The sequence below is a fragment of the Anopheles gambiae genome, chromosome 2 (assembly GCF_943734735.2).
Source record: "Anopheles gambiae chromosome 2, idAnoGambNW_F1_1, whole genome shotgun sequence".
Taxonomy (NCBI): Eukaryota; Metazoa; Arthropoda; class Insecta; order Diptera; family Culicidae; genus Anopheles; species Anopheles gambiae.
Genome location: NC_064601.1, coordinates 70,739,818 through 70,765,508, shown reverse-complemented (window position 1 = coordinate 70,765,508; position 25,691 = coordinate 70,739,818). Strand labels below are relative to the sequence as shown.

General features: G+C 39.3%; 2 protein-coding genes across 2 annotated transcripts; one reads left to right on the top strand and one right to left on the bottom strand.

The window, feature by feature from the left end:
* Positions 1-10,807: 10,807 nt before the first annotated feature.
* On the bottom strand, positions 10,808-13,331 carry LOC133391806 (uncharacterized). The gene is made up of 3 exons (XM_061648186.1): positions 12,829-13,331; positions 12,682-12,759; positions 10,808-11,270 (listed from the first exon to the last, which is right to left on the bottom strand). Exons 1-3 carry the CDS (start codon positions 13,009-13,011, stop codon positions 10,995-10,997), a joined length of 537 nt encoding a protein of 178 aa, XP_061504170.1. The 5' UTR covers positions 13,012-13,331; the 3' UTR covers positions 10,808-10,994.
* A 10,014-nt stretch (positions 13,332-23,345) lies between these two features.
* LOC133391661 (uncharacterized) lies at positions 23,346-25,148 on the top strand. The gene is made up of 2 exons (XM_061647230.1): positions 23,346-24,113; positions 24,650-25,148. The coding sequence occupies exons 1-2, from the start codon at positions 23,412-23,414 to the stop codon at positions 24,896-24,898; spliced, it is 951 nt and encodes a 316-aa protein (XP_061503214.1). The 5' UTR covers positions 23,346-23,411; the 3' UTR covers positions 24,899-25,148.
* The last annotated feature ends 543 nt before the right edge of the window (positions 25,149-25,691 follow it).

The window sequence follows — 25,691 nt, the reverse complement described above, 5'->3', positions numbered from 1 at the left end:
ACTTCGACCGAACCCCTTCCCCCTGTTTCTACATGCCCCTCGCCTGTAAATTTCGCTCTCTTTGTCTGTCGGGAATGTTTCTCCTCAGAACGTGTTAATGACTCAGTAATGATCAGTGCTCTAGCCGTAAAACCGTTTTCAAACAAATAGTAGCCAGTATCGCGAATAATTGAACACATTTAAACAGTCATTTAAAGTTCATTTTGGTTTAATCGAGTTCATTTGTTGTTCATTCCTGTGTAGCGACCGACTACTATAAGGAAATATCGATCAGTTAAGCTTCGTTTAGATGTAGATATCGGTAAGATACGTGTAGATGCGTCTTAAGGCGGCCTCATCAAAATCGACGGCTACTGTGCGGGGTTCGTGGATCGGAGGTTCGGCGGAGCGATGGCGGTTGAGGAAGACGCGAACATTTTTCGTGGACTCATTATTATTCTGGTGGTGGATTTAAGTGGAAGTTAATAAAGTGTTGCAGTAGAAACGTTGATTTTATTTAATAATAGAAGTAGTGCCGTGCGTTTCCGAAAAAGTAGTTTAGTCGTTTCACCTGTTAAAATAAAACAGTGAACGACTGCTCAATTTCGCATATAGGCTTACACAAGGAAACAACATATCGAACAGTTTAAATAAACGACCGTTTATGTGTATGTGTACGCTCTTGAGAATCGTTTGTTTAACGACGGCATAGTACCAGTCGTTACAATTAACCAAGGTGGATTAAAAATATCAGGTGGTGGATAAGGGCCTTTGGGGGTCGCCATAGTTGAGGGACTTCACGTCATTTTAAAACCGTTACCATTGGTTTCCCCACACAAAGCTCAGCAAATAGAACAGGTTTCTTTGTTATTACGTGTATTTTTGTGTGTCTATTGATTTTATCAAAACAAAATGAGATATATTAACAAAAGATTTGATGATTTGTTTATGCACGAAAATTAAAATCATGTGAGTAAAAGTTCTAATCTCACGTAAATTGTCCATGCGGCTCGTAAATAATGAGGAATTAATGTGAAAATTGAAAAACATGTAAACCTTGCAGATGAGAAAATGTAAACCTTGAGCGTGATACGTGTAAATGCTACCTAACACTTCATGTCGCGTGTATATAGACCTGGTCGATGACAGCTGTCACCGGCAGACGAGACGAAATAAAGAAGAGCAATTCGAAGGAGGCAAAGAGTCCAAGTGTGCTAAATTTAAAGGATTTAATAAACATAATGATTTCTTAGTTTGAAAACACAATGAATTATAGAATAAATTCACGGAATAACACAAAATATAACACACTTTAATCTATGTTTTAATGTTAATTAAGAACTCGCAAAGTCCAAAATATATTTTTAAAGTATATTTCATCGAAGAAATGGGGTGGATAAATTATATGAACAAATTTAATAAATGTAAACAAAGTTTGAATCCTGGGGACCTTACGTCAAGTGACGAATTGTCAAAATGCATTAGAGTACATCACCTGCTATTTTTAAATCCACCTTGCATTTAACAAATGAATTCAAATGAACAAATGAATGGCCATTTTCGAGCAATTTTTAACGAATCTGGTTAATTTTTAATGACTAATATGTTTTCACCATTTCTTTCGCGATGTCGGCTGGTATTCCATTCTCTACGGATCTACAAAAGTAATGCAATGTTAAGGCCGAGCTACATTGATCGTACTCCTGAGTGTAATTTTTGTGAACGCGTACGCCATCTAGCGGCGGCGGGTCGAAGCTAGAGGCTGGTATAATTTATCTGTCAAAAAGCGTTTTGGGTCGAGGAGCCTATAATTTTGATCACATACCAGTAAACAAACAGCTCGGTGAGTATGTTCGATATTTTGTAGTGTATGGTTTTTTTGAAAATATGTGGTAATTTAACATAAATATTGTATTTCTAGGCATGGAACAAGCAGGAAGCAGTCGACGCAATGAAAAAATAGTAAGTACAACAGTTTTTAACGAAAATTTTGTGTGTGTGTGTGTGTGTGTGTGTGTGTGTGTGTGTGTGTGTGTGTGTGTGTGTGTGTGTGTGTGTGTGTGTGTGTGTGTGTGTGTGTGTGTGTGTGTGTGTGTGTGTGTGTGTGTGTGTGTGTGTGTGTGTGTGTGTGTGTGTGTGTGTGTGTGTGTGTGTGTGTGTGTGTGTGTGTGTGTGTGTGTGTGTGTGTGTGTGTGTGTGTGTGTGTGTGTGTGTGTGTGTGTGTGTGTGTGTGTGTGTGTGTGTGTGTGTGTGTGTGTGTGTGTGTGTGTGTGTGTGTGTGTGTGTGTGTGTGTGTGTGTGTGTGTGTGTGTGTGTGTGTGTGTGTGTGTGTGTGTGTGTGTGTGTGTGTGTGTGTGTGTGTGTGTGTGTGTGTGTGTGTGTGTGTGTGTGTGTGTGTGTGTGTGTGTGTGTGTGTGTGTGTGTGTGTGTGTGTGTGTGTGAACTGTTGTCTGTAAGTCGCCGGCTAGGCACGGGGCAATTGTGCTGAACATTTTATTCACAAATTTTCTGTTTGTAGGTTTCACAAGTACTTAAATAATTTGGTGTAGGGTTTGTCCATCTATTTCATCATTTCAACTACATTGCAGAGTGTGTGAAACTGTTTGTTCATTTTAGTATTGTAGCCGTTTTTAGTATAGAGCGTGTTTTTTTATTCATGAGGAACGGCTTTGTCGTATTACTTGGTAGAACGTTTTTTTATATAATTGTAAGCAAAATTTACCGGCCTATTTGTATACATTTAATATAAAAATAGCACGTGTTATTATTATCACTGTGGTTCCAGTGTGACGGCTAGCATGACCGAATTATCATGTAATAAGTTGGTTCGGACGCGACGGATAGTTCAACAATGCCATACTATAGACATCACTCTTCAGGTATATTTGTAAGCACGATGGTGGAGGTTTCGGACAAACACAACTGAATTAAATACACATTTCACTTTGTTTGCAAATCGAGACTTGACCGACCAAGACTTAGCAGCACCACTTTACAACTGTACGTACTGTGCGTAACTGTGATTCTAACTGTCTCTCACTGGTCTCATCTTGCATCTTTATTTATACGGTACCTTTCTTCAATTCGATTTTGCGTTTACTTTCGCTTTGTGTCGGTTATGCTGAGGGTTAGGTTTTTCGGTTAACATATGGTTGCAATTATTCTGTAAGGTCAGTTCTGGGTTCTGGCGCTTACGTGGTGTTTTGTTTCCTACGCTTACGATTAACGGTTCTGTTTGTACACACGAGGTACGGTGTCTCCTATTTCATTATTTATTTACTGTTGGTTGCTATTATGCAATGCTGTGTTTTTTACACTTTACGCACTTGAAACGTTTTTGTGCTGGGTAATGTTTTTCTGCTGTTTTCGCACCTACGGGGCTGTGTGCGGGTTGTGTGTTTTTAAGTGTTTTTGGACAAGGGTTTTTCTGCTGACTTACAATTCCTGGCGTAAGGTTATTTATGTGGTTTGGGTTGTGTTAATTTCTTGAGTGGTTATTTTATCCTTTTTTGTGTGTTGTGTGGTGTTGACAATTTGTGTTTATTAAGTGTGATGAGAATTGCGTGTGAATTGATTATAGACAGTATAGCATGTGCATGTGCATGCTACACCTCCACCCTTTTTGAATAATGTACGATTGAGTTTTCTACGAATGAGTGCATTATTCACTAAAACTGTTTTAATCGGTTTTTATGTACCGTTGTGATTTTTCCTGTCTGATTATGTTTTATAACGCAATTTGTATCCGTGATTTTTACGATTGTAAATGGTCCTATGTAGACTGGATCTAATTTTTTTCTATTTTCGTTTGTTAGGTAAACGTAATCTCCTATGCGTATGTTTAATTTGTTTAGATTTTCATTAAGTTTGGCTTGACGTTGTATTTTTGATGCGATTAGTTTGTTTTTGGCTATTGCATGTGCTTTTTGTAATTTAAATTTCATTTCATTGTAGTATTGTTCTATATTGTACACTGGGTCTACTTTTGTTTTGTATAGTTCTTGTGGTAAATTTGCTTGTCTTCCAAATACTAATTCGAATGGTGTGAGGTTTGTTATGCTGTGTACTGAAGTATTGTAAACAAACTCATAGAATTTAGTCCATTGATCCCAATCGTCATGGTGTTCATTGGTGTAACTTCGTAAGTATTCGTTTAAATTTCTGTGGTTTCGTTCTAAAGCTCCTATTGTTTGGGGATGATATGCTGCTGCGAATGTTTGTTTGATTTCTAATATTTTTGATATTTGGGTTAAAATTTCATTATTGTATTCAAGTCCTTGATCTGATCTCATTTCTAAAAAGTTTCCAAATGTAAGAATGAAATTTTCTACTAAAGCTTTTGCTATAGTGTTTGCTTCTTTGTTTTGAATCGGGATTATTACGATATATTTCGATAATTCGCATTGTATGGTAACTGCGTATCGATTATTGTTTGCTGTTTTTGGTAGCGGTCCTACGGTATCAATTGTTATGATGTTAAAAGGTTTAGAGGGTGTTGTCGTCACAACAGTTTCCTCTTTAGTATGTTTTAGGATCTTGTTAGTTGCGCATGCTTTACAACTTTTGACATACTTGATGATATCCGCTTTCATATTTTTCCATTTGTATTTATCTTTTATTTTACTATATAGTTTGAATTGTCCTAGATGACCTCCTACTGGTGTTGTGTGGAAATTGGACATTATTTGAAATTGTTCTTCTTTCTCTTCTATCCATTTAGGTTGTGTATACACGATGACATTAACGTCTGTTATCATTTTGTTAATAATTTCTTTTATGGTCGACATTGAATAAAATTCGAATAACTTGTCATTCGATGCAATTGCTAAATTCTTGTGATACTTTCTAGCGATTAGGCATGATTCATGCAGTACAAACTCTAGTGTTTGACTTTGCTTCGCAGAAGTTATGGGTATTTTAAATTTTCCCAGCGCTTTGTAATAATTGTGATTGTATATCACGAGCTCAATAAATTCTTCATTTTCAATAATATTTGATTTCATTTTCAACATTTTAGTTGTTTCAGATGGCCTATCTGTTTCATACATATTAGTTTGATCATATTTCACTTTCGTTTCTTCCTTGTCTTTCTCTTTTTCTTTTTTATCTGCAGTTATTTTTTTCCTTGTCATTGCTCTAGTATTCACTAATAAAATAGGATTAGCTAAATCCGTCTTATTTTTAGGGATAGATGCTTTAAGTTCGTCAGAATCCGTTACGATTCTGGATAGCGCATCTGCTACTACATTAGTTTTTCCTGCTAAAAATTCTATTTTAAAATCAAACTCTTCTAAATCTAATCTCATTCTAGTTAGTTTTGATGTTGGATTCTTCATACCAAACAAATATACTAATGGTCTATGATCTGTTTTTACAGTAAATTTTCTACCGTATAGATATGGTTTGAAATAATTAATTGCCCAATGAATTGCTGTCAATTCTTTTTCAATAATAGGCTTATTTTTTTCTCCTGGTGTGAAGCTTTTGCTTGCATATGCTATTGGGTGGTCTTCTCCATCTGTTATTTGTGAAAGAACTGCTCCACATGCTACATCAGAAGCGTCTGTTGTTAATATAAACTCTTTCTTAAAATCTGGATATTTTAAAACTGTAGGTGATAAAAGACTTTGTTTTAAGCTATTAAATGCGTTTTGACATTCGTCTGTCCAAATAAATTTTACTTTTTTCTTAATTAGATTATTTAAAGGTTTAGCAGTATTAGCGAAATTATGTACAAACTTACGATAATAATTACAAAATGCGACAAATCTTCGTACTTCGTCTGCATTTTTAGGTATTGGAAAATTTCTAATTGTTTCGAACTTAGAATCGGCTGGATATATTCCCTTATCTGTTATTTTATGACCTAAATAGGTAACTTCTGTTTTAAAAAATGAACATTTTTCTGGATTTAATTTTAAATTGTACTGTCTTAATCTATCAAAAACCTTAACTATGTTACTGATGTGCTGCCGTGCACTGCAGCCAGTAACGATTATATCGTCTATATATACAAATGCTAGCTCAGGGGTTTATCCTGCCATAGCGATAGCCATCATACGTTGAAAACTGTTGGGGCTAATGTTTAAACCGAACGGCATACGTTTAAATTGGTAATGCCCTGATCCGGTTGAAAAAGCTGTAAATTTTCTTGAATCATTTTCTAGAGGTATTTGGTGAAATCCTGACATGAGGTCAAGGGTGCTAAAATATTTTGCCCTGCCGAGTTGATCTAGTATTGAGTCAATTCTTGGCAATGGAAATTTATCTGGTATAACCTTTTTGTTTAACTGTCTGAAATCTACAACAAGTCTCCATTTTTTATTACCATCTGTTGATTTCTTTGGAACAAGTAAGATTGGTGAATTATATGGTGAAACTGAATGTTCAATTATATCATTCTTAAGCATTTTGTCTACTTGATTTTGTATTTCGTCTGTTTGTGAATAAATTTGTTTATAGTTTGGTATGTAAGTTGGGATATTGTCTTTTAATTCGATTTTCTGAGGGTAAAAATTGTTTGTAGTAATTGGATCATCTTCTACGCAAAAAATATCGTTGTATTCTGTAACAATTTTTCTTAGATTGTAAATTTCCGAGGTGGGAATTTTATCTATTTTAATTTTTTGTAAAAGTTTTTGCAGTCTATCATTGTTTACTTCTCCTGCTTTGTTATTTACTTGTTTAGCTTCATAATTCGATAATGGTTCTGTAATAGGTTTGAATTCTGCATGAGTTATGTAGATATTTCGTTGCTTTGTGTTGATGAATTTAACTACTTGATTATTATTAGAAATGATTGTACTACCACAAAATACTCCTGGTTGGATTTCTTGAGCGAATACTATGGTGTCCTCAGTTATATTTGGAAGGTATATTCTTCGTACTACTTCACTTCTGATAGGTAAAATAAATCCTTTTCCGTCGTCTTCCTCAATATTATGTTGAATTTCCTCTCCTTGGCATGTGAATGTAAGCAATAGTAATTCATAGTTAATAGAACATCTGTAAAGTTTGTAAAAATCTCTACCTAATATACCGTCTGCTCCTATGTTAAATTCATCTGGAACTAATACAAAGTCATGTTCCAATTCTAAATTGTTAAAAAAAATAGTACAAGTTGTAATACCCTTAGAATATATTGGTGTGTTAGAAATTCCTGTTAATGAAATTGAATCTGAACGTATTGGACTGTGGTTTTTCTTTAATTTGCTTGCTTTGAATAGTGATACTGATGCTCCTGTGTCGACTAATAATATAGATGTTTCGGTATTAGCAAAACTCAGTTTAATTTTTATGTAATCAACTCCATTCAAATCTAGCGCGTATATTGGTCTAGAGTCTGAGTTGATTCTTTTTGGTCTAAAAAATTATTCTCATCCTCCTGTACCTGAGCTGTAGTATGATATACGTTTCTGGATTGTTGCCCTGTTTCTCGATTCGTTATAGCCCTAGGACTTCTATTTGGCCTGTTTTGATAGCCATTATTATTGTATCTCTGATTTTGGTTGTCTCTATTATTGCCTCTGCGGTTATTATTTCTTTGATTGCTGTTGTAGCCATCACTGTTATAATTGCGGTTATTGAAATTGTTGTTGTTTCTGTAATTGTCATTGCGTCTGTATGTTTGGTTTGAGTTAGGACGGTTATTATACTGATAATTCCTGTTCTGTTGTCTATAATTATTGAATCTACTATTGTTGTATGAACCCTGGTAAGCAAGTACTTGTGCTTTGTCTTGTCGAGATTCGCATTCATCTACTACTTTAGTAGCTTCGTTTATAGTTGTGAATTTTCCAATGATGAGAGCTGTTTTAGCTTCTCGATTTGACACTTTATCTATTAATGAATTTATTCCTTCCTGAATTGCGAATTCATTTGCTACTTCGGTTGGAATTTGTTTTTGAACGTAGAGAACCTTCAATTTTTCTGTAAGCTCTTCTATTTCTTTGCAAAGTGTCTTTGTATCCTTAGTTTTTAATGATTTCATGTTAGCTATTACTTTGCTTGGTTCTACCTTTTCTTCACAGCGTGATTTTATATCCTCTGCTACTTGCTGTACTGTGGTAAGGTTGGGTTTTATTCCGGTTTCTGCCTTACCAGATAATCTAGTGTAAATGAAGTCTACCAATAGTCCCTCTTGATCATCCGGGAACATTCTCTTTGCAAAATGTATTGCCCTAAGGAAGGATTGTAATTGGTCTGCGGATCCATTATATGTCGGTACTACAGCCGAAGCTTCTTTTAGGTTAAACGTCGCCATTGTTTGTGTTCCTAAACTGACGTTATTAATTGAAACTGTAAACTTTTGTTTGTGAATTGCTATGAATTTAGTTATGTCGCTATATAGTGTTCTAGCAATTTTAGATGTGTACGTTAGTTCTTCTTCACTTATTTCATTTTCATATTTAACTAACTTTTCTTGTAGCTTTTTAAAAGTTTCCTTAGCGCTTTCCTCATATGTGCTTATTGCGCACTGTCTGTAGCATCTGTCTATGTGTTTTAGATTATCATGCAGTTGTTTTAATCTTTCTACTAGTAGTTCTATTTTTTGTTTCATTCTTCATCATATTAAGGGTTATGCAGTACCTTGGAGTTCTCGTAGGTGGTGCCCTACCCGGTGTCCGGTGTTCCTCTGTCCCTAGGTCCAGGGATGTCTTCTCTCACCTGTCTGTCCGACAGTGTGCCCGTCCATTCTTGCCTTATTCTTCTCGTCTTCCGCGTTGGGAACGGCTGTTCCAAACCATACCGCTGGTCACAGTGTTTTTACACGTTGAGGTAGATTCTCATACGCGCATAATTGTTTTTCATAATCGCGGTCAATAGCTGCATTGGTGAACTTACGGTACTTTCCCATAGCCTTTACCTATTTTGTGGGTCAAATAGCATATCACCTTTTTCGTATAGTATAGCTTGGTTACGAAGGTGTTTGTAACAAGTTTTCGCTATTTTAACAATGCACAGGGTGATTAGCAGCCCTAAAATAATGTTTAGTTTTAAATCCTGAGTCAGATGATATTCTGTATGAATATTCTGAGTTTGAACTATTGTGAGATCATGGTCTCCTTTTATATTTGTTTCAGGTTTTGCAGCCTTGCCTCCCATTTTGAAAATGATTGGTTTTCACTCGTAGTTCACTATTTTTGGTAATTAATCACTTTCCAAGTCATTTCAGAAGCACTTGCGATTTTTATACAACGTTTCCACTTTGCACTTTTTGTCCGTGTTTGAGGTTTCATTCGTCACTTTTTTTTTGCACATCCGAAGATTACAGTTTAAAAGTCACGGTCGCCATGTAATAAGTTTGTTCGGAAGCATGTGCATGCTACAATCACGCGATTGTCGACCTTTCTGTTGTTTTAATTTAAATTAAAAAAGGGAAGTATTTAACTGAATTTTCTTTTTCATTCCAGGATCATGAAAAAAGCCTCCGCTTCATTGTCGAGGTGCAAAAGCACCGTGTTTTGTGGGAGAAAAAAATAAAAATTACAAAAATGTAGTTTTGAAGGGCGACGCGTGGGCTGCGATAGCGGCCAAGGAGGAGGTTTCGCCACAAGATGCGAAACATCTGTGGTCCCGACTCCTTGGCATTTATCGGACCAACAAGGCCAAGGTTAAGAAGACGACGCAAACCGGTACAGGTACATGTAGAAAAATATATATACAGTTAATTTATTAATTCTCATCCCAATTGATTATTGTTTTATTTTAGGCAATGACGACGTGTTCCGGCCACGGTGGTTCGCCTACCAAGCGATGTCTTTTGTAGACGAGGCCACCCAAGATGCGGTGCATGTAGACACGGTGAGTATGTTTATACTTATTTTAAATAACTAGTGGTGTGGGTCAACTAGTTTGTTTAATCTTTGGCGTGGAAGCTAATGTCAGCTTTCAAATCAATTTTACATAAATGCCTAGTATTGAGTATCAATACATTTGGGTATCCATGATTGATAAATGTTCTCCGACGAACTAATTGACCTTACTCACATTCTATTTAACTAACTTAATGCGAGGCTCGTTTGTTATATACATAAAAAAGCTCTCTTTTGCACTTATATAATTAACATTTTGACGAACAAAGTATATCATATAATTCAGCTGGTGGTTTTCCCCATAACACCACAGTAGTATGTGCTTCGTTCGTTAAAGTTTTAATACAAATGAATCATTTCACACACGAAGTGTTCCTATGATTCTTAAAATGTACACATATACAGACGATCACGACAAGCAGGAAATGCTGACCAGCGCACCACGTCAACAGCACGAGACCAATATGTATAGCCGTCCGGAATCATAGTGCTGACATGACGATGGATTCTTTCTTCGCTCGTTGTGCAATTGCAATCGGCAATAACAATTGGCAATCGATCGTTGCGCTGGAAGCAGGTGCGTAGTTGATAGACGAGCGTACCCTGCTTGTTACGATCGTCCATGATACTCCGCTATTTCAGTGGGTCGATGGCCAATTCGTCCGATAATGTGTTTGGGCGAGTCGCTATCGTGTACGTAGCTATAGTTAAGTTTCTCCATGATCAATCTTGAAGAGAATTGATTTTAGAAAGATTTTACTGTACATAGTTACGTGCGTATGATTATCGCCACGTTCGTCCACTCGATCCACCAGCAGGAACCAAACACAACAGGCATGTGGCCACGTTTATTCGGTGAGTGAGCTAGTAAGCCAGCCAGCAGTTTATCCAGCCGCTAATAGAGCAGGCGAGTAATGCTTAAAAAAATCCGTAGTTGATGCACTCGCGTACTTAAATGTTTATTATAAATAACCATGCTGGTAGTAATGTACAGAATAGTCGGTGTAGTTGTGTTTGCGATTTCATTATTTATTATTAATTTTATTATCCATGGTATTGGTTGGATGGATTTACGTAAAACGATTATGTTTTAAATGGTTTGCAATGTGGTTCCTTATGTCAGCAAGATTTTCTGAAGGTCGGGAAGCAATGTTTTGGAGATCGGTCAAGCCCCCTTCACTTCTCCACTTCACTATATAACTACTTGTGATATAGCCGTGTGTTTTTAAATATTCCACCGTCCGATATTCCTCCCTTACCACCAGCATCTGCCCATAAAAAGTTATAATCAGCATCGACCACAACCATTAATACAATACTAAAAAAATTTTGATAGTTGTGATATTCGGATCCGCTATTACGAGGGCAAATAATTTCAACGTGCTTCCCATCGATTGCACCTATTGCGTGAGGAAATCTCCAGCGCTGCTCAAATCGTCTTGAGATTGCAAGCCATTCTTCTTCGGTAGAGGGTAGCTAAAAGAAAATAAAATAGAGGAATGATTTCAATGCATGTTTTAGTTACTGTATATTTTAGAGCTTATGAGAAACATAAATTATGATTTTAATGTTCATTTTCTTTTTTTTCAGCTTGGTTACGACGATGAGGGCCTCACTCCCCGTTCCCTCGTGGAGGCAGCCTACGCGGTTCCACAATCGTTGGACGACATCGATTGGGATGCCGCGGTTGCCTTCGACCCCGAGCCATTCTCTCCCACACCTTCTTCCTATCCTTCTGCCTTATTCGTCACTCTTGGCACGATCCGCGAGGGAAACGGTGTGAGTGGGGCCCTCAACAACCGGCTGCAACAACCGGTTTCGGGCGCAACAGGCGCACCGGAAACCGCAGATCCGGACGATTTCGGCCGGTACGTGGCCGATGAGCTTCGGCTTATTCCGTCTCCAAAAAGGCGACGCATTATGAATATTCAGCGGGAGTTATTAGAATCATTAAAAAAAATCTTTAAAAACATAACTAATGGGCGGGTCGACCCGAACCTATCGGGTCGGAGCCATCTGAAAGCGACCCGGAGTCGTTCGGGTCAACCCAAAAGGTATAAGTAGTTTCAGTGGGTGCAAATACTCCGGTAGGTGCGAGAAAGCATAAGCGAATCCGACCCGTTGGTGCTGCGAGTTCGGGTCGGGTCGGGCCACGGTAGGTTCGGTTGCAACGAGTTCGGGTCGACCCGAAAGATCAGTAGGTGCGAGAAAGCATAAGCGACTCTGACCCGTTGGTGCAGCGAGTTCGGGTCGGGCATTGAACCTACCGTGGCCCGACCCGACCCGAACTCGCTGCACCAACGGGTCGGATTCGTTTATGCTTTCTCGCACCTACTGATCTTTCGGGTCGACCCGAACTCGTTGCACCAGCGGGTCGGATTTGATTCCAACTCCGACCTAGCGCACCCGCTGCACCCACGGATCGGAATCGATTCCGGCTGACTCTTTTCATACGAGGACGTTCAAGAGGAAAACGTACTGCAGCACATTTCACACGTTCATTCCGGCTCTGTTTTTCATGAACTATCCGCCGGCATCTACTACCCAAGCAGTGAATTTTGATCCAAAGATGCATGTAGAAAAAATAAAGTTTTTCGCTATAATTTCAACTCTACTCTCTTCATCAATACTGTTGTGTGTGGGTTGATGTCTTTACCAATCTCAATAATATTTAGAAAATCATTTTTTTACCTTCACACCGTTGTATTCATGCGATTAGAGTACAGTTGTTCGCAATGTATTCTGTTTCTCTAGCCAAAGAGTCCCCAGAGCAATGGTTGGCCCCAGCAAACGGGAAAGTTTACTGGCAGGCCCTGGTGCCTGCCACCGGGCTGAACGTTTTAAACACATAAACACTGAAGCGAGGCTAGTTACGCCCGCAACTTACCTTGACATAATCCCGCAAAGCCTCGATAAGACATGCGCACGTCTCTTTAACTATTCTGCTGATAGAATGCCTCGACACCTAAAATTATATGTTGATTGATAAAAGTGTGCTTAGCAAAAAGCAAAAAGCAAAAATAATATTACTTACCCGAAACACGTATTGTAGGCTGGTAAATGTCTCTCCAGTCGCAAGATACCGCAATGTTATCAGCAGCCTTTCCTGTTCCGTGATTGCTTTGCGGAAATCTGTGTCCATTTTCGCAATTTTTGGACCAACAAGGGACAGTAAATGGAAGAAATCTTCCTTCTTCATCCTTAAAAATCGGTTCATCGTCTCGTATATACCCGATGTCGTGATGTCGGTCAGTAGCCGGTTGCCGGTTTCGTTTCGGTTCAGGAATAAGTCCTGAACCCACAAACGACGTGCCTGCGGACTACAGGAACGAGATCAGGAACGATAACGGACTTCGTTGTTGTCATTTGCAAGCTCTGGCTCGCTCATTTTTCCAAAAAATCGAGAACCACCAAAATTTTCACTTCTACTAAACACCAGCCGGCAAACGATTCAAACGATAAACAATGCACACTGCTGCGATCAAGGTGATAACATAGACTACAATTATATGTGGAAGATTTGGCTGTGGAAGCCATGATGGACAGAGTTTGGCAGATGGGAAGGAATGTTGTCGTGCGCTTTGTATGAAGCTTAGGCATCCAAGTGTCAAATGACGATTTGCCCAGCAGTACTCGGCGTCCTGACCTGTAGCAATTTATTGATTTTGATCAACATGTCAAACGGCATACAGACAGCCTGGTCAAAAATTGATGAGACACCAAGCATGAATAATTTTGGCACTTAAATTATACCCACATCTAGCTTGCGCTGGTCGCCGCCAGATGCGCTAGTGAATATAAAAATTACACTACGGAGTACGATCAATGTAGCCCGGCCTTTACGTTCTTCTTCTGTATTGTTCGTCTCTCATTGCTTTCGCGAAGCATAGAGGCCGGGGAACATTGCCCGTAATCGCTAGTGTAATTTTGATTTTCTCTAGCGCATCTCGTGGAGACAGGAGGAAGCTGTTTTTGGTCGTCGAGGGAATAGTCGTGCCGGATCTCAAATTTAAGTTGTTTTTTCACCGTTTTTTGATGCGAAAGTGGCTGAAATACTTGAAAAACATATTTATCTATCAATTGCATAGCTTTTCCAGTCCAGTTAAAGTAAAAAACAAGGAGAAATAACATTTTCTGAAGCGGCTACAAATTGTTTGGCAAAATGCTTCCGACAGCCGCCGCCAGATGCGCTAGTGAAAATCGAAATTACACTACGGAGCATGATCAATGTAGCCCGGCCTTAATATTTATCCTAACTATTTCAGAAGATAAATCGTCTACGCTAGCTATGTAATTAAATATTACTTCTGAACTACTTGGATACGTAAAAGCTGCCCTTTTCCTTAAAATCTGGTGCCCCTCAATAGCAAACGTTCCTGATAATTCGGTTGCCCTGATGTAACGAACTATTTCATTTTTTTTTGTTAAAAACCATGCGTTTCTATTTCCCTGTCTTTAAACAAAATCTGACCTGACATGTAAAATTGATTCTTCCTGTCAAAATTTTATATATGGATACATAATTTTTATTTTCTGTGTACTTGTTTCAATTCTACTAAGTTCGCCTATCCTACCTACGACTTGGCTCAAGCAATTCCCTGTCCTGACAAATCTTTTAATTTGCTGATATTTGTTTTCGGCTGGAAACGTTGAAATAGTTCGAAGGGGTCCGATATTTTTTACATCTTATTGTACATGAACTAGATTATGAACATTGTAAGTCAAAATTTGATAATTTAATTTTTTATTTTTTAATAATTAATAATAAAAAAAAATACGATCGTAGATTGAGCTTAATTCTGAAACGAATTGATTTAATAATGACCCCGCGTACTTCCAATAGTTTTTATAAATTTTGGTGGAAAACATTGTAATAGCTACCAACAATTTGAAGTGATGATGTGCCCTGTCACTTATTCTGCTTTTTAGAAGAGAAACGCTGATAAGATGTAGGAAGGTTCGGTATTCGGACCCCTTCCAAAATTTTATACATTTGAGGGACCTTACTGCTCTCTGAAATTCTGCTGGTTTATTTAATTTGAACTAGAAGCCCTGAAATTTGATCCTGCTCATCTAAATTCCATTTCTCGTTGATAAAAGATCCTGTCGTAAAACCTATCATTAATTTCCTCAAGACTCCTAAATATACTAAATGTAAATCGTCCCAAGTAGGTAGTCTTAATATTATGTTTAGGTATTTAATGTCTAACAACGGCGATGGGTGTATCTGACGTCCTATGCAGTAATATCCATTTCGATCGGCGAAAAAGGGTTATGATCGCGATGTAGCGATGGCCCGACGGCCATCGCGGGAAAAAAGTTATAAGAGGAACGCGCGTAGGTCACGTTAGCTCTCTACGTTTTATACCGTGCAAGGAATACCGCGTTTTTTAAACCCTGCTTAAAGCTTGTGAAAGATTTGCGAAATAAATGAATTGTAAAACAGTACAAGTATAATCGCGTCATTATTGAAACGGTATTTACGGTTGTCGAGGAACTGACAAGTTGCGTTCGCAACAAATACCATCCATAGAAATATTCAATTCAAATGAATCAACAGGAGGCGGAGTAGTGCTGAAATAAACAAAAACATTACTGGCTAGTAAAATAAGATAATAGTTGAATTGATGTTACAACCGAAAATGTTTTTTAAAAGATTTATCTATTCCTGTGTATCACATTTGTGCTCGGATAGTCAGTCCGTGGGACAGGAGGACGGTTCAAATAAGGTTTAAAATCACGACAGGCTTGAAATTAAGTTGTGCGGGCTGACGATCGTCCCCGTGACCCCCTATAAACCATCGATTATTATGACGGGTAGAGCATTATTGCGTCCGGCTCTAAAAGAGTAGCTTCCTTTATTGGTTGCTGGATTGCACCGTCTCACACACTACACATTAGTGCAGTAAACTATCGTATTATAGCTTGCACAATTCACTACATCCACTGCACTATATTAAAAACTATAGCACCAAATGTACTCACCATGTGCTTCCTGGCTTGAAGTCGATGTAGAAATTGTTGCAACATTGTCTTCTGCTTCCCATTCCTGTTCCAAACATGTCCATATTGCTCTGCCTGTTCTGTATTTCTGCCGAATGTTCTGAGCTTGTTGGGCCTTATCCATGATGATAATAACCTAAAAATTAACAAATAAAACAAAATATTTGCCGCAAAATCACGAATCGTGCTTGCGACGCAAAAAAAATCGGTCGGTTTTTATTTATCGGTTACATAAAGAGGGATTTGAATGCGTTGTTGGCTGTAATGCGTGCTGATGCGTTAAGTGTGATTATAGATATCGGGTTGTTTTGGCGTTTTTATATTTTGTTCACTTTTTTCACATCACATAAGAATTTGGCAACCATTCCTGCCCGCATCCAGGCGCTTCATACGTCTCGGTCCGTCGTCTGCCAAAATTACATTCGAAGCAGACTCATGTGCTATCTCTTTCCCTCGTTTCCTTCAGAAGGCACTCAGCTCTGTGGCTCGGGTTAGTTAAAAGAACATTTGGCAACGTAATTGAATGTTGTTCATTAACATCCCGCTGCGCAAAGCGATCGAAAACTTCTCAAACTCAATCTTCCAAAATATTTCACAGCCCATGGCTGTGAAATATTTCGCATTCAAAACTGTTGCAAAATTTATAAATGAAATATTTCGAAAGTTTCGGCGCTGAAAATTTTGGAATGAAATATTTCTTCGATCGGAATCCAAGCGTTTTTCCTGACATTTCTGCTCGCTTTTTCGATCGCTTTTGGCGGAAAGCGATCGAAAATCCGAGCTACAAAACTGCTCGATTTTGTCGTGCGGGATGGTTTGGAATTATACTTTCGTCAGCCTGGTTCAAGTCCGTCGTGCCACGAAACATTTACTAACAAGCAACGCTTCGCATGTTGGATCAATCATGCACAAGCTACCTGTTGGAATCTCGCGTTCCAACTACCTGTCATAAACGGGACGTTTTAAAACGAGCGACCAGTACACGAACAAGGCACGAAGCGCAACAGAAAAAAAGCGTTAAAAAGGGCCGCAAGATAGGAACGAGCCCTTTTCTAAACCAATCGCCGAAAAACTGACAAATTTTTTGGCGAGTAATAGTACAATAAATCGTTTTTGTCAAGAAATTTAATCCGCCTTGGTTTTAGTTCCCAACACTTCCCCTTTTGGCATGTAGTTGAGGCGTTTTGATGAAGCATCTATTGATCATAAATCAAACAAGTTGGATAAGGTAACATTACAATTAAATAAGTATCACACGTTGATCAAAGCATTAATTACCTGTTAATGCTTAAGCTATGCCGAATAGAGTTTTTCCCGGATTTTGTTGCAGACTGTTTGTTGATAATATAGGTAACTATCGGTAATGAACGAATACATATCCGAAAGTGATAGTTTCTTTTCTGCAGAAGCAGATATCGCTTGAACAATCATTTGGCTTGAGCTTAATGGCGGCCTGCAATCAGGTTCAGAATATGCTTCTGTTCTATTATCTGTTATTGTTGCGAAAAGGATACTCAAAAGAAAGTTTCGTAGATATTTCTTAGTGGCGAAAAATCACAAAATTAGTTTTATTCTCCGAGTAACTGACGCGAAAAGAGGCCGGGAGTCCGTCCTCCAGCCCTTTCTCCTGTCGAGCAGTGGAACTCTACAACAGTTTCCTCTCTACCTTTGTGGTGTTCCCCAGAACCATAACAAACGCTGTTGTCACAACATTCTCCCCATCAGTTTAGCGCCCCTGGGTGCTACACTCCTATGACGTTTGTTTCTGCTCGCTCTGTTCCCCACTGCTGTCATTAATCCCATGCGGTCTCCCTTGTTGTTCTTTAGACTCGTCACTCGACTTAACCTTTTCGCCTACATCTAGAACCGCAATTTTTGTCGCCGGTCGTTCTAAAATTCCGTTTACCGTCTGCACTGTCGCTCTTCTGACTTGCCCATCCCTTGCACAAATTACGCTTAAAACTCTCCCCATCGGCCAACTGTTCCTCGGCAAATTTCCGTCCACAATCACTACGACATCATCTACCTTGATGCGCGGTGCCGGATGAAACCATTTCGATCTGCGGGTAAGTATAGGAAGATAATCCGCGATCCACCTCTTCCAGAAAAGGTCCGCATTCCTTTGTGTGTCGCTCCAAGACGATTTAATCGATGCCGGGGAGTCATCGAAGAACGCCGTAGTTTTTCTTCCGTCCGAGCTGCTTAGCAGTAGGTGGTTCGGGGTTATGGGAAAGTCCAAGTCATCATCGAGCGGTATGTAGGTCAGCGGCCGGGAGTTTATGGTGTGTTGCGTATGTTTTTCGAACGGGTTAACCTCGGTACTCGCGGCCACCGCAATTTCGGTAAACCACTTGCCGAATTCTTCTATGGTCTTCCTCGCTAACTTCACCTTATAGCGTGCCCATTCCAGGCGTCTCTCGGCTGGTAATTTTGCAACTAACTCCTTTAGCAATGCAACATTGCAATTATAATCCTCTAAACCGGACGCATTTATTGTGGCGCACAACTTGCGTACTGCCTTGCCAAAGTTCGCCAAGGTATCGAGCCTTTCGGCTCTGACTGGTGGTAACCTTCTCACCTTATCAACGAGGTTGTCCACTATCAGGTCGGGACGACCATACTCTGTCCGCAAAATGTCTAAGACTTCCTTTAGACCATCCGGGAGTAGAAGCACGTGATCCACGGACTCTAAAGCAGGTCCACGTAGCGCCTGTTGGAGTCGACCGCTGCGGCCATTGCCCCTGACTTGTTAGCCTGGCTGAGTTGTTTGGCCCGGTGTTCCGTGATGCTGACTTCCACTGCACGCCTCCATTGCGCGTATTCGCGTTCCATGGAGGCGGCTTGGTCTATCGCCAAGGTCCGGTCGTAGTCCGGAGGGGTGCTGTTTGTCGTTGGGGTCGAGGGTTGCTGACCCCTGCTTGCGCTCGCTATCGCGCATTCCTCTCGTGAAGGTGCGGCAGCTACCCGCATCGCACCCGCTGTTGCTGATTTCCTTCCTGCTGGGGTCGAAGGTGAATGACCTAGGCGCTCACCGCCATCACGTTGAACCGTCGCGGTCTTCCCGACGCGTTTCGTGTCATGCAGCCAGACCTCCGTCTTCTCCACATAATCACTTACTCGGCTGTTGCGATCGGATATCTCCTCCTCCAAATCCAGTTCCAACAATTCGAGCTCTAGCTCCTGTCGAGTTTTCTCGAGTTCGAGTTGTTTCTTGCGGATCTCTAGCCGCTTTCTCCTTACTTCCAGGTCGCGGGGTAATACCGCGGGCTGCAAGGCTGATTCGTCCTTCCAGACAGTATTTTCCCCGGCACTTTCGTGCCTTTCCGGGGAGTTCCGGGGCGTTTCCTCCGTATGCTGCTGCTGTGACTCAATCACCTCACAGCTTGCGTCCTGATTTGCTCCTGCGTCCATTTTCCGCAACGACGGGTTTCCACAGTTTGCCAAAAAAAAAGGTCACTCGCGAGTTCGTGCTGCTCTCCACGGTGAGACTTACACAAGATTGTACCGCGCGTGTAACGTATAAAATTTCGACAATCGCGAGTTCGTGTCACGACACTTATTTAAACCGCACAGTGTTCACTTAACTTAATAACGACTAGATTTTAAGAGTGTCTAAAGTGCGGATTTTGCGTAACACTAATGTAAAGATTTACATACGCTGGTGCGTTTAAACGAATCACTGAGTGAAAAATGTCCGTACAGTGCATTAATTTTGTGAAATGTTGCGAAAAGGATACTCAAAAGAAAGTTTCGTAGATATTTCTTAGTGGCGAAAAATCACAAAATTAGTTTTATTCTCCGAGTAACTGACGCGAAAAGAGGCCGGGAGTCCGTCCTCCGGCCCTTTTATCCTCTCACCACCTCCCGCCATCGCGGTTCAATCGCGATAGAGTTTTCTCCTGTCGAGCAGTGGAACTCTACAACAGTTTCCTCTCTACCTTTGTGGTGTTCCCCAGAACCATAACAAACGCTGTTGTCACAACAGTTATTGTTGGACTGACCTAAAATAAAACGATAAAACAACAGGATTTTTTTATTTACATATCTGCCTGTATACTGCCAGCATGCTAGTGAAGAAGAAGATGATCGATCATTTGTAAACGTTGATCGAAGAGAGCGTTGATTGAGAGAGATGAGAGGTGAAGTACATGTATTGTACACCAGGATACAACGGTAGGAGTATGGCTAAAAAACTCAACGGAAAAAAGGTTAGAATGGGTCACAAAGAAAAATAGATATCCATATTACGTACTATTTCCGCACACACACAGAGTATAGCCCAACGGAACGACGATAGTAACAAACGATGATGATAGGACAATGAAGAGGGGATAGCGATCGCGAAGCGATAATCATGAATCGATAACGATGAGTAGAGAACCGAATGGTATGTGGATCAGCACAGCACAACACCGTACAGCTAGAAGTCGGTGATAAAGGATGTTATTAGAAGGAATAGGAAAGCAATATGATAACCATGAAAAACTACTTAGTTAAGACACTTCGGCGAAGTTAAAGGTAGTTTCGGTATTGCTGAACGAAAGGATGTTTCCGGAATTGGTTATGACGTTTGTCACGAGGTGAAGGATGAAAAAAAAGGGTAGTGAGACCCGCTGCGCAAAGCGATCGAAAACTTCTCAAACTCAAACTGCAAACATATTTCACTACCCATAACTGGGAAATATTATGCATTCAAACTTTCCGCTGCGCAAAGCGATCGAAAACTTCTCAAACTCAAACTGCAAACATATTTCACAGCCCATGGCTGTGAAATATTTCGCATTCAAAACTGTTGCAAAATTTATAAATGAAATATTTTGAAAGTTTCGGCGCTGAAAATTTTGGAATGAAATATTTCTTCGATCGGAATCCAAGCGTTTTTCCTGACATTTCTGCTCGCTTTTTCGATCGCTTTTGGAGGAAAGCGATCGAAAATCCGAGCTACAAAACTGCTCGATTTTGTCGTGCGGGACGGTGTAACGATTAAAAAACTAGTTTCTTTTATTAATATAAAGTGTAGTTTCACGAGGCGTACACGAGTATTATTGATGTTGCACGATAAGGTAAAATTTTTGATACAATCGCAATTATCAGAATTGTTATTAGCAGCGCTGTATGTGTTTATTTCTTTCTGAAAAAAAATCTCCGGTGTAGGGATTGAGATAGGACAGGGAAATAATAATAATAAAAAAAATAAAAAAAAGGAAGCAAGTGATGAACTAATATATCAGTTGAATGAGAAGGAGTAATACTGATAGGAACGGTTAATAATAATATTCAAAACAAAAATTGAATTACCCTTGCAAGAAAATATTTAATCAAGCAATTTGCTTGAAAGGGCGAAAGAGCGTCAAGCGCAAAACAGGCCGGGCGAAACTGGAAAGTAAAGGAAGTTGGGGAAGACGGACGTCAGTCTTGCGGTTGATCAATTGAAGCAAGGTTGTGGGGAGGTTTAAAGCGAGGAAATAAAGAAAAAAAGTTTGATAAAAGTAAAAAAAATAGATAAAAGTGAAGAAAAATGTCCAGCGATCACGACAATGGCGCAAGTCGGTGAGTTGTGAGTAAAGAAGCTCTCGACAAGAATGTAGCGCGTTGAATTCAAGTGAAGATCGTCATAAAAATACGACGCACGCGACACAGAAAATGGCGGTGCCCTGTCAAGCGGATAAAATGTTGTACAGTTTTCATCCACAAAACTTTTTTATATAAAGACCCCGTACGATTTTAGTTAACACTTTAAAATTCTTTAATGATCATAAATAAGATATTACGATATTAGATAGATAGATATTAGATATTAGATATTAAATATATACTCGTGTGTGAGCGTCGATATATACGATATACGACGAAATTATATACATATATATGTATGTACAAGTATGTCTTTGCCGAAGTAAAGGCGGAAAGAAAGTGTTTCAATATGGCGACGTGTGGTTTCCAGTGCAGAGAAATAATAAGTCGCGATTTTTCTTTTCGAAAATTGCGCAACTGTTTTCTATTATTTTTTGGAGAAGGAACTGTAATTTCGAAGACATACTTATAGAATTATAATATAGTATGAAGCTCGCGCGTGTGTGTCTGTACGTGTGCACGTGTGTATGTATATGTGTGTCCCGGTAACAAAAAAAAAAAAAAAAAAAACCACACGATCACGTAAATAAAATGGAGGGTTCAAATTTTAAAACAGAAAAAAAGTTTTACAACGAACCATCTTCTTTATATAGACGTTTTTTTTCACATTGTTTTACTATTAGTTATTTACATCGGTTTTTTTTTAACAAAAATATATTAAATTTTAATAGCTTAAAGTAATACATATGATAACTGTGTAATATACAGGCGCGTACCTGTGCGCACCGGGCACCTGTGTGCATGTACATACTCATGTGCATATGCAAGCAATAATACGCTTATCAAAAAAAAAAAAAAACAATACCTAGACTAGCAAATCCTGAGTGATTTGGCAATATGGAAAATTCAAGAATACAGCCAGCTCCCTGAGAGGACGGTGCTTCCCTGAGAGGAATTTCTTGAAAAATTAACCATGTATCCCTGAGAGGACACTGTTTCCCTGAGAGGAATTTCCAGAAAAATTAACCATGTATCCCTGAGAGGACACTGTTTCTCTGAGAAGAATTTTCCGAAAAATATATATTAAAAAATGCATGACATAGACACATCTTGTTTCCGAGACACGTGAATCCGAGATAAATAGTATAATTTTAAATCAATTTACAAACAACAAATAGTTTTATCTCTTTTCACGGATATGTACCCAAAAATAATTTAAGTTTAAAAAATAATAATAAAAAAAAATACTTTATGCATCACAAATTATCCCCATTTAAATATTATACTTAAATACTCAACCGTACGTCTCGGGAACGCGTAAACTCGCACCTTATGAACAGGCTGTGTACTTCTAGTATTAACTTCTGACGCGAACGATACGGTCTCAGCACCTCTATCAGCATTCCATAATACTTAACAGAACTATATTTTGGTTTGTCTTCATAGTTAATTTATTTATGGTGGTATTGTTTTCGCGTTTTGTTAATATTTTATCATAGCATGACACAGGCCAACATTGATGCATTAACGGAGGCTTTATTAGCAGAAAAAAACAAGAATGCCCTCTTGGAGAAAGAACTTAAGGAAACTCGTAAAAAGATCCGGCATAACACCTGGATAGAAGAACCTTCGGAAAATCAACCGTTTGACCCCGAACCATACGGGTCCTCGACAATGATCCAAACACCAGTACAGTCTACTAACGAACTTTCGATGCTTACGTCGATGTCATTCGCCTCGTTACAAGTTTCCACTTGTACTCCCAAGGAAGGAGAGGAAGTGGATAAAAAATCCTTCGAACGATGGAAGGAACAGCTCGAAGCAGCAATGAAATTCGCAGGCATTTTTAACGAAAACATGAAAATGAATGCTTTCAAAATGAAAGCAGGTTATTCCTTATTAAATACTCTGGAAGCTACATCACCGAATGATTCATCGAGCGATGCACAGTTATTCCGGTATATTAATGCAATGGAAAGGTTGCATAAATACTATAGCTCACACGATTACGTTTTCCTACAGCGACAAAAATTACGTTCTATGAATCAGAATGACGGCGAGTCCGATTTAACATACGTAAAGAAAATAATTGACCTAGCAAAGCTCTGCAATTACAAAGACAACCAATTGATAGAAACAGTAGTCGACGTGATCCAAGCACATGCTACTAATCCAAGAGTCCGTAAGACAGGAATAAAAGTTCTAAGGAAACGTGGATCAATAACAGATCTTTTGGACAAAGTGCGAGAATGCGAAATGGAACAAATGAACGATATAAATTTCGCAAGGACCCACCAGCAAAACTCTCAAGTCCAACCATCAGCACTAGTGGCCGCCGTGTCCAACAGCTCTTACCATAACAATGGGCCTCGTATGGGAGGATTCCATCGCGGTAACTCACTGTACCATCAGAAATATTGGGGCATGCAAAGCGGAAGAGGAACATCTAGACTAACACCATCGCGGTTTTCATCAAATAGACCTTCCGGAGGTCGTCGCGAACCATGTGGAAGATGCACTAGCAACTATCATTCTTCTGAGAACTGCCACGCCATCAGCAAAAGATGTCGCAACTGCCACACCGTAGGGCACATCGAACGTGCATGCCGTCAGGGGATTCAGGATAAAACCAAACGTCGCGCAGAGGAAGAAGAAGCAGGATCACCAGCAATTAAGACCCGGAAGATCGCGGCAATTATGGACAGCAATAACACGCCCGAAACAACCAGTGATAAAGAGATCGTAAGTGATATACAATCATCTGATCTTATCTGACCGCTCGATCAAATTATATATTCCTATACTGAATTCTATGATTTTTCTATTCACTCACATTCTAAATTTATTCACGCTTCTAAATTGTTCACAAAAGAGAATTCCAAGAATTAACGCTTTAAAATTTGTTATGGTTTGCAACTGACGAATTAGGTATAAAAAAAAATAAAAATAAAAATAAATAATATTAATACAGCGATAGTACTTACAGTTTCTTGTTAAAAATATATTCCACAAGCTACAACTTTATTTAACATGGTACACCTAACATACCTATTATTAGTCCGGGACGAGATACTGGAACGGAATGATATTAGATTAGAGTACAGATAGTTATTATATTCTATTTGAAGGAATATTTTATACAGGTACATGCGTATGTATATACATACGGACATATATACATGGGTATACGGCGTACACGTATATATGTGCGGGTGGGCGCTTATATGTACACACGTATATACATAAACCAGACATATTGAATTTTAATGTACTTCCAGGATATGATGAAAGTGGCGAGTAAAGACAGCTATTTACAGTTAACAAAGTCCCCTGAACAGACAACCGCTATAAATAATGACCAGTTGTGCTCAGTCGAGAAGGGAATCGACAACGAAGGCTTTATTGTCGGATATGTCGCAGGCGTTCCTGTGAATTTCATGATTGACTCCGGAGCGGACGTGAACACAGTAGCTGAGGATATTTATGAAGAGTTAAGAGCAAGTGACCCTAGAACGAACCCGATATAAAATATAAAAGATGGAACCGATCGGACATTGAAAGCTTACGGGGTACAGAAGGAAATTCCTGTGGTTGCTTCCTTCATAGCCGAGCTCTACATATCTGAAGAACGCCCAAGATCTTTAGAAAAATTCTACATTATTGCAAAAGCAAAGCCTTTGCTTAGTAGAAGTACAGCAATTAGATATAGCGTGCTGCAATTGGGCTTGAACGTGCCAGTAAAATGTTGCGCATCAGAAATCTATAATCGGTTGTTACCGGGAGATATACTGGCGATATCAATGTCGGGAGAATTCCCAAAATTCAACGTAGCTCCTGTAGTTCTCTCATACGATCGAAGCTTACCACCATCTCGAAACGTTTTTACCAATATACCAATCGCTTTCAGAAACGAAACAGAAAAGCGTTTAGAGAATCTCTTATCCTCCGGGATTATAGAACGCGTAAATGAACAAATGGACAAGTCTTTTTGCTCGTCACTCCTGGTAGTACCGAAGGGTAAAAACGACATCCGACTAGTCGTTGATCTTCGAGGACCAAATAAATGTATCGTAAGATCGCCGTGCAGAATGCCAACGTTGGAAGCGATACTATCAAAACTAAACGGGGCATCATGGTTTTCGACCATAGATTTGACTAGTGCCTTTTTCCACGTTGAGCTCCACGAATCCTGTCGTCATCTAACGAATTTCTTCGCTGGTAACGGTACTTACCGTTTCAAAAGATTGCCGTTCGGATTATGCAACTCACCAGATATCTTCCAGGAACTTTTACAAACCGTTGTCCTGGCTGACTGCCCAG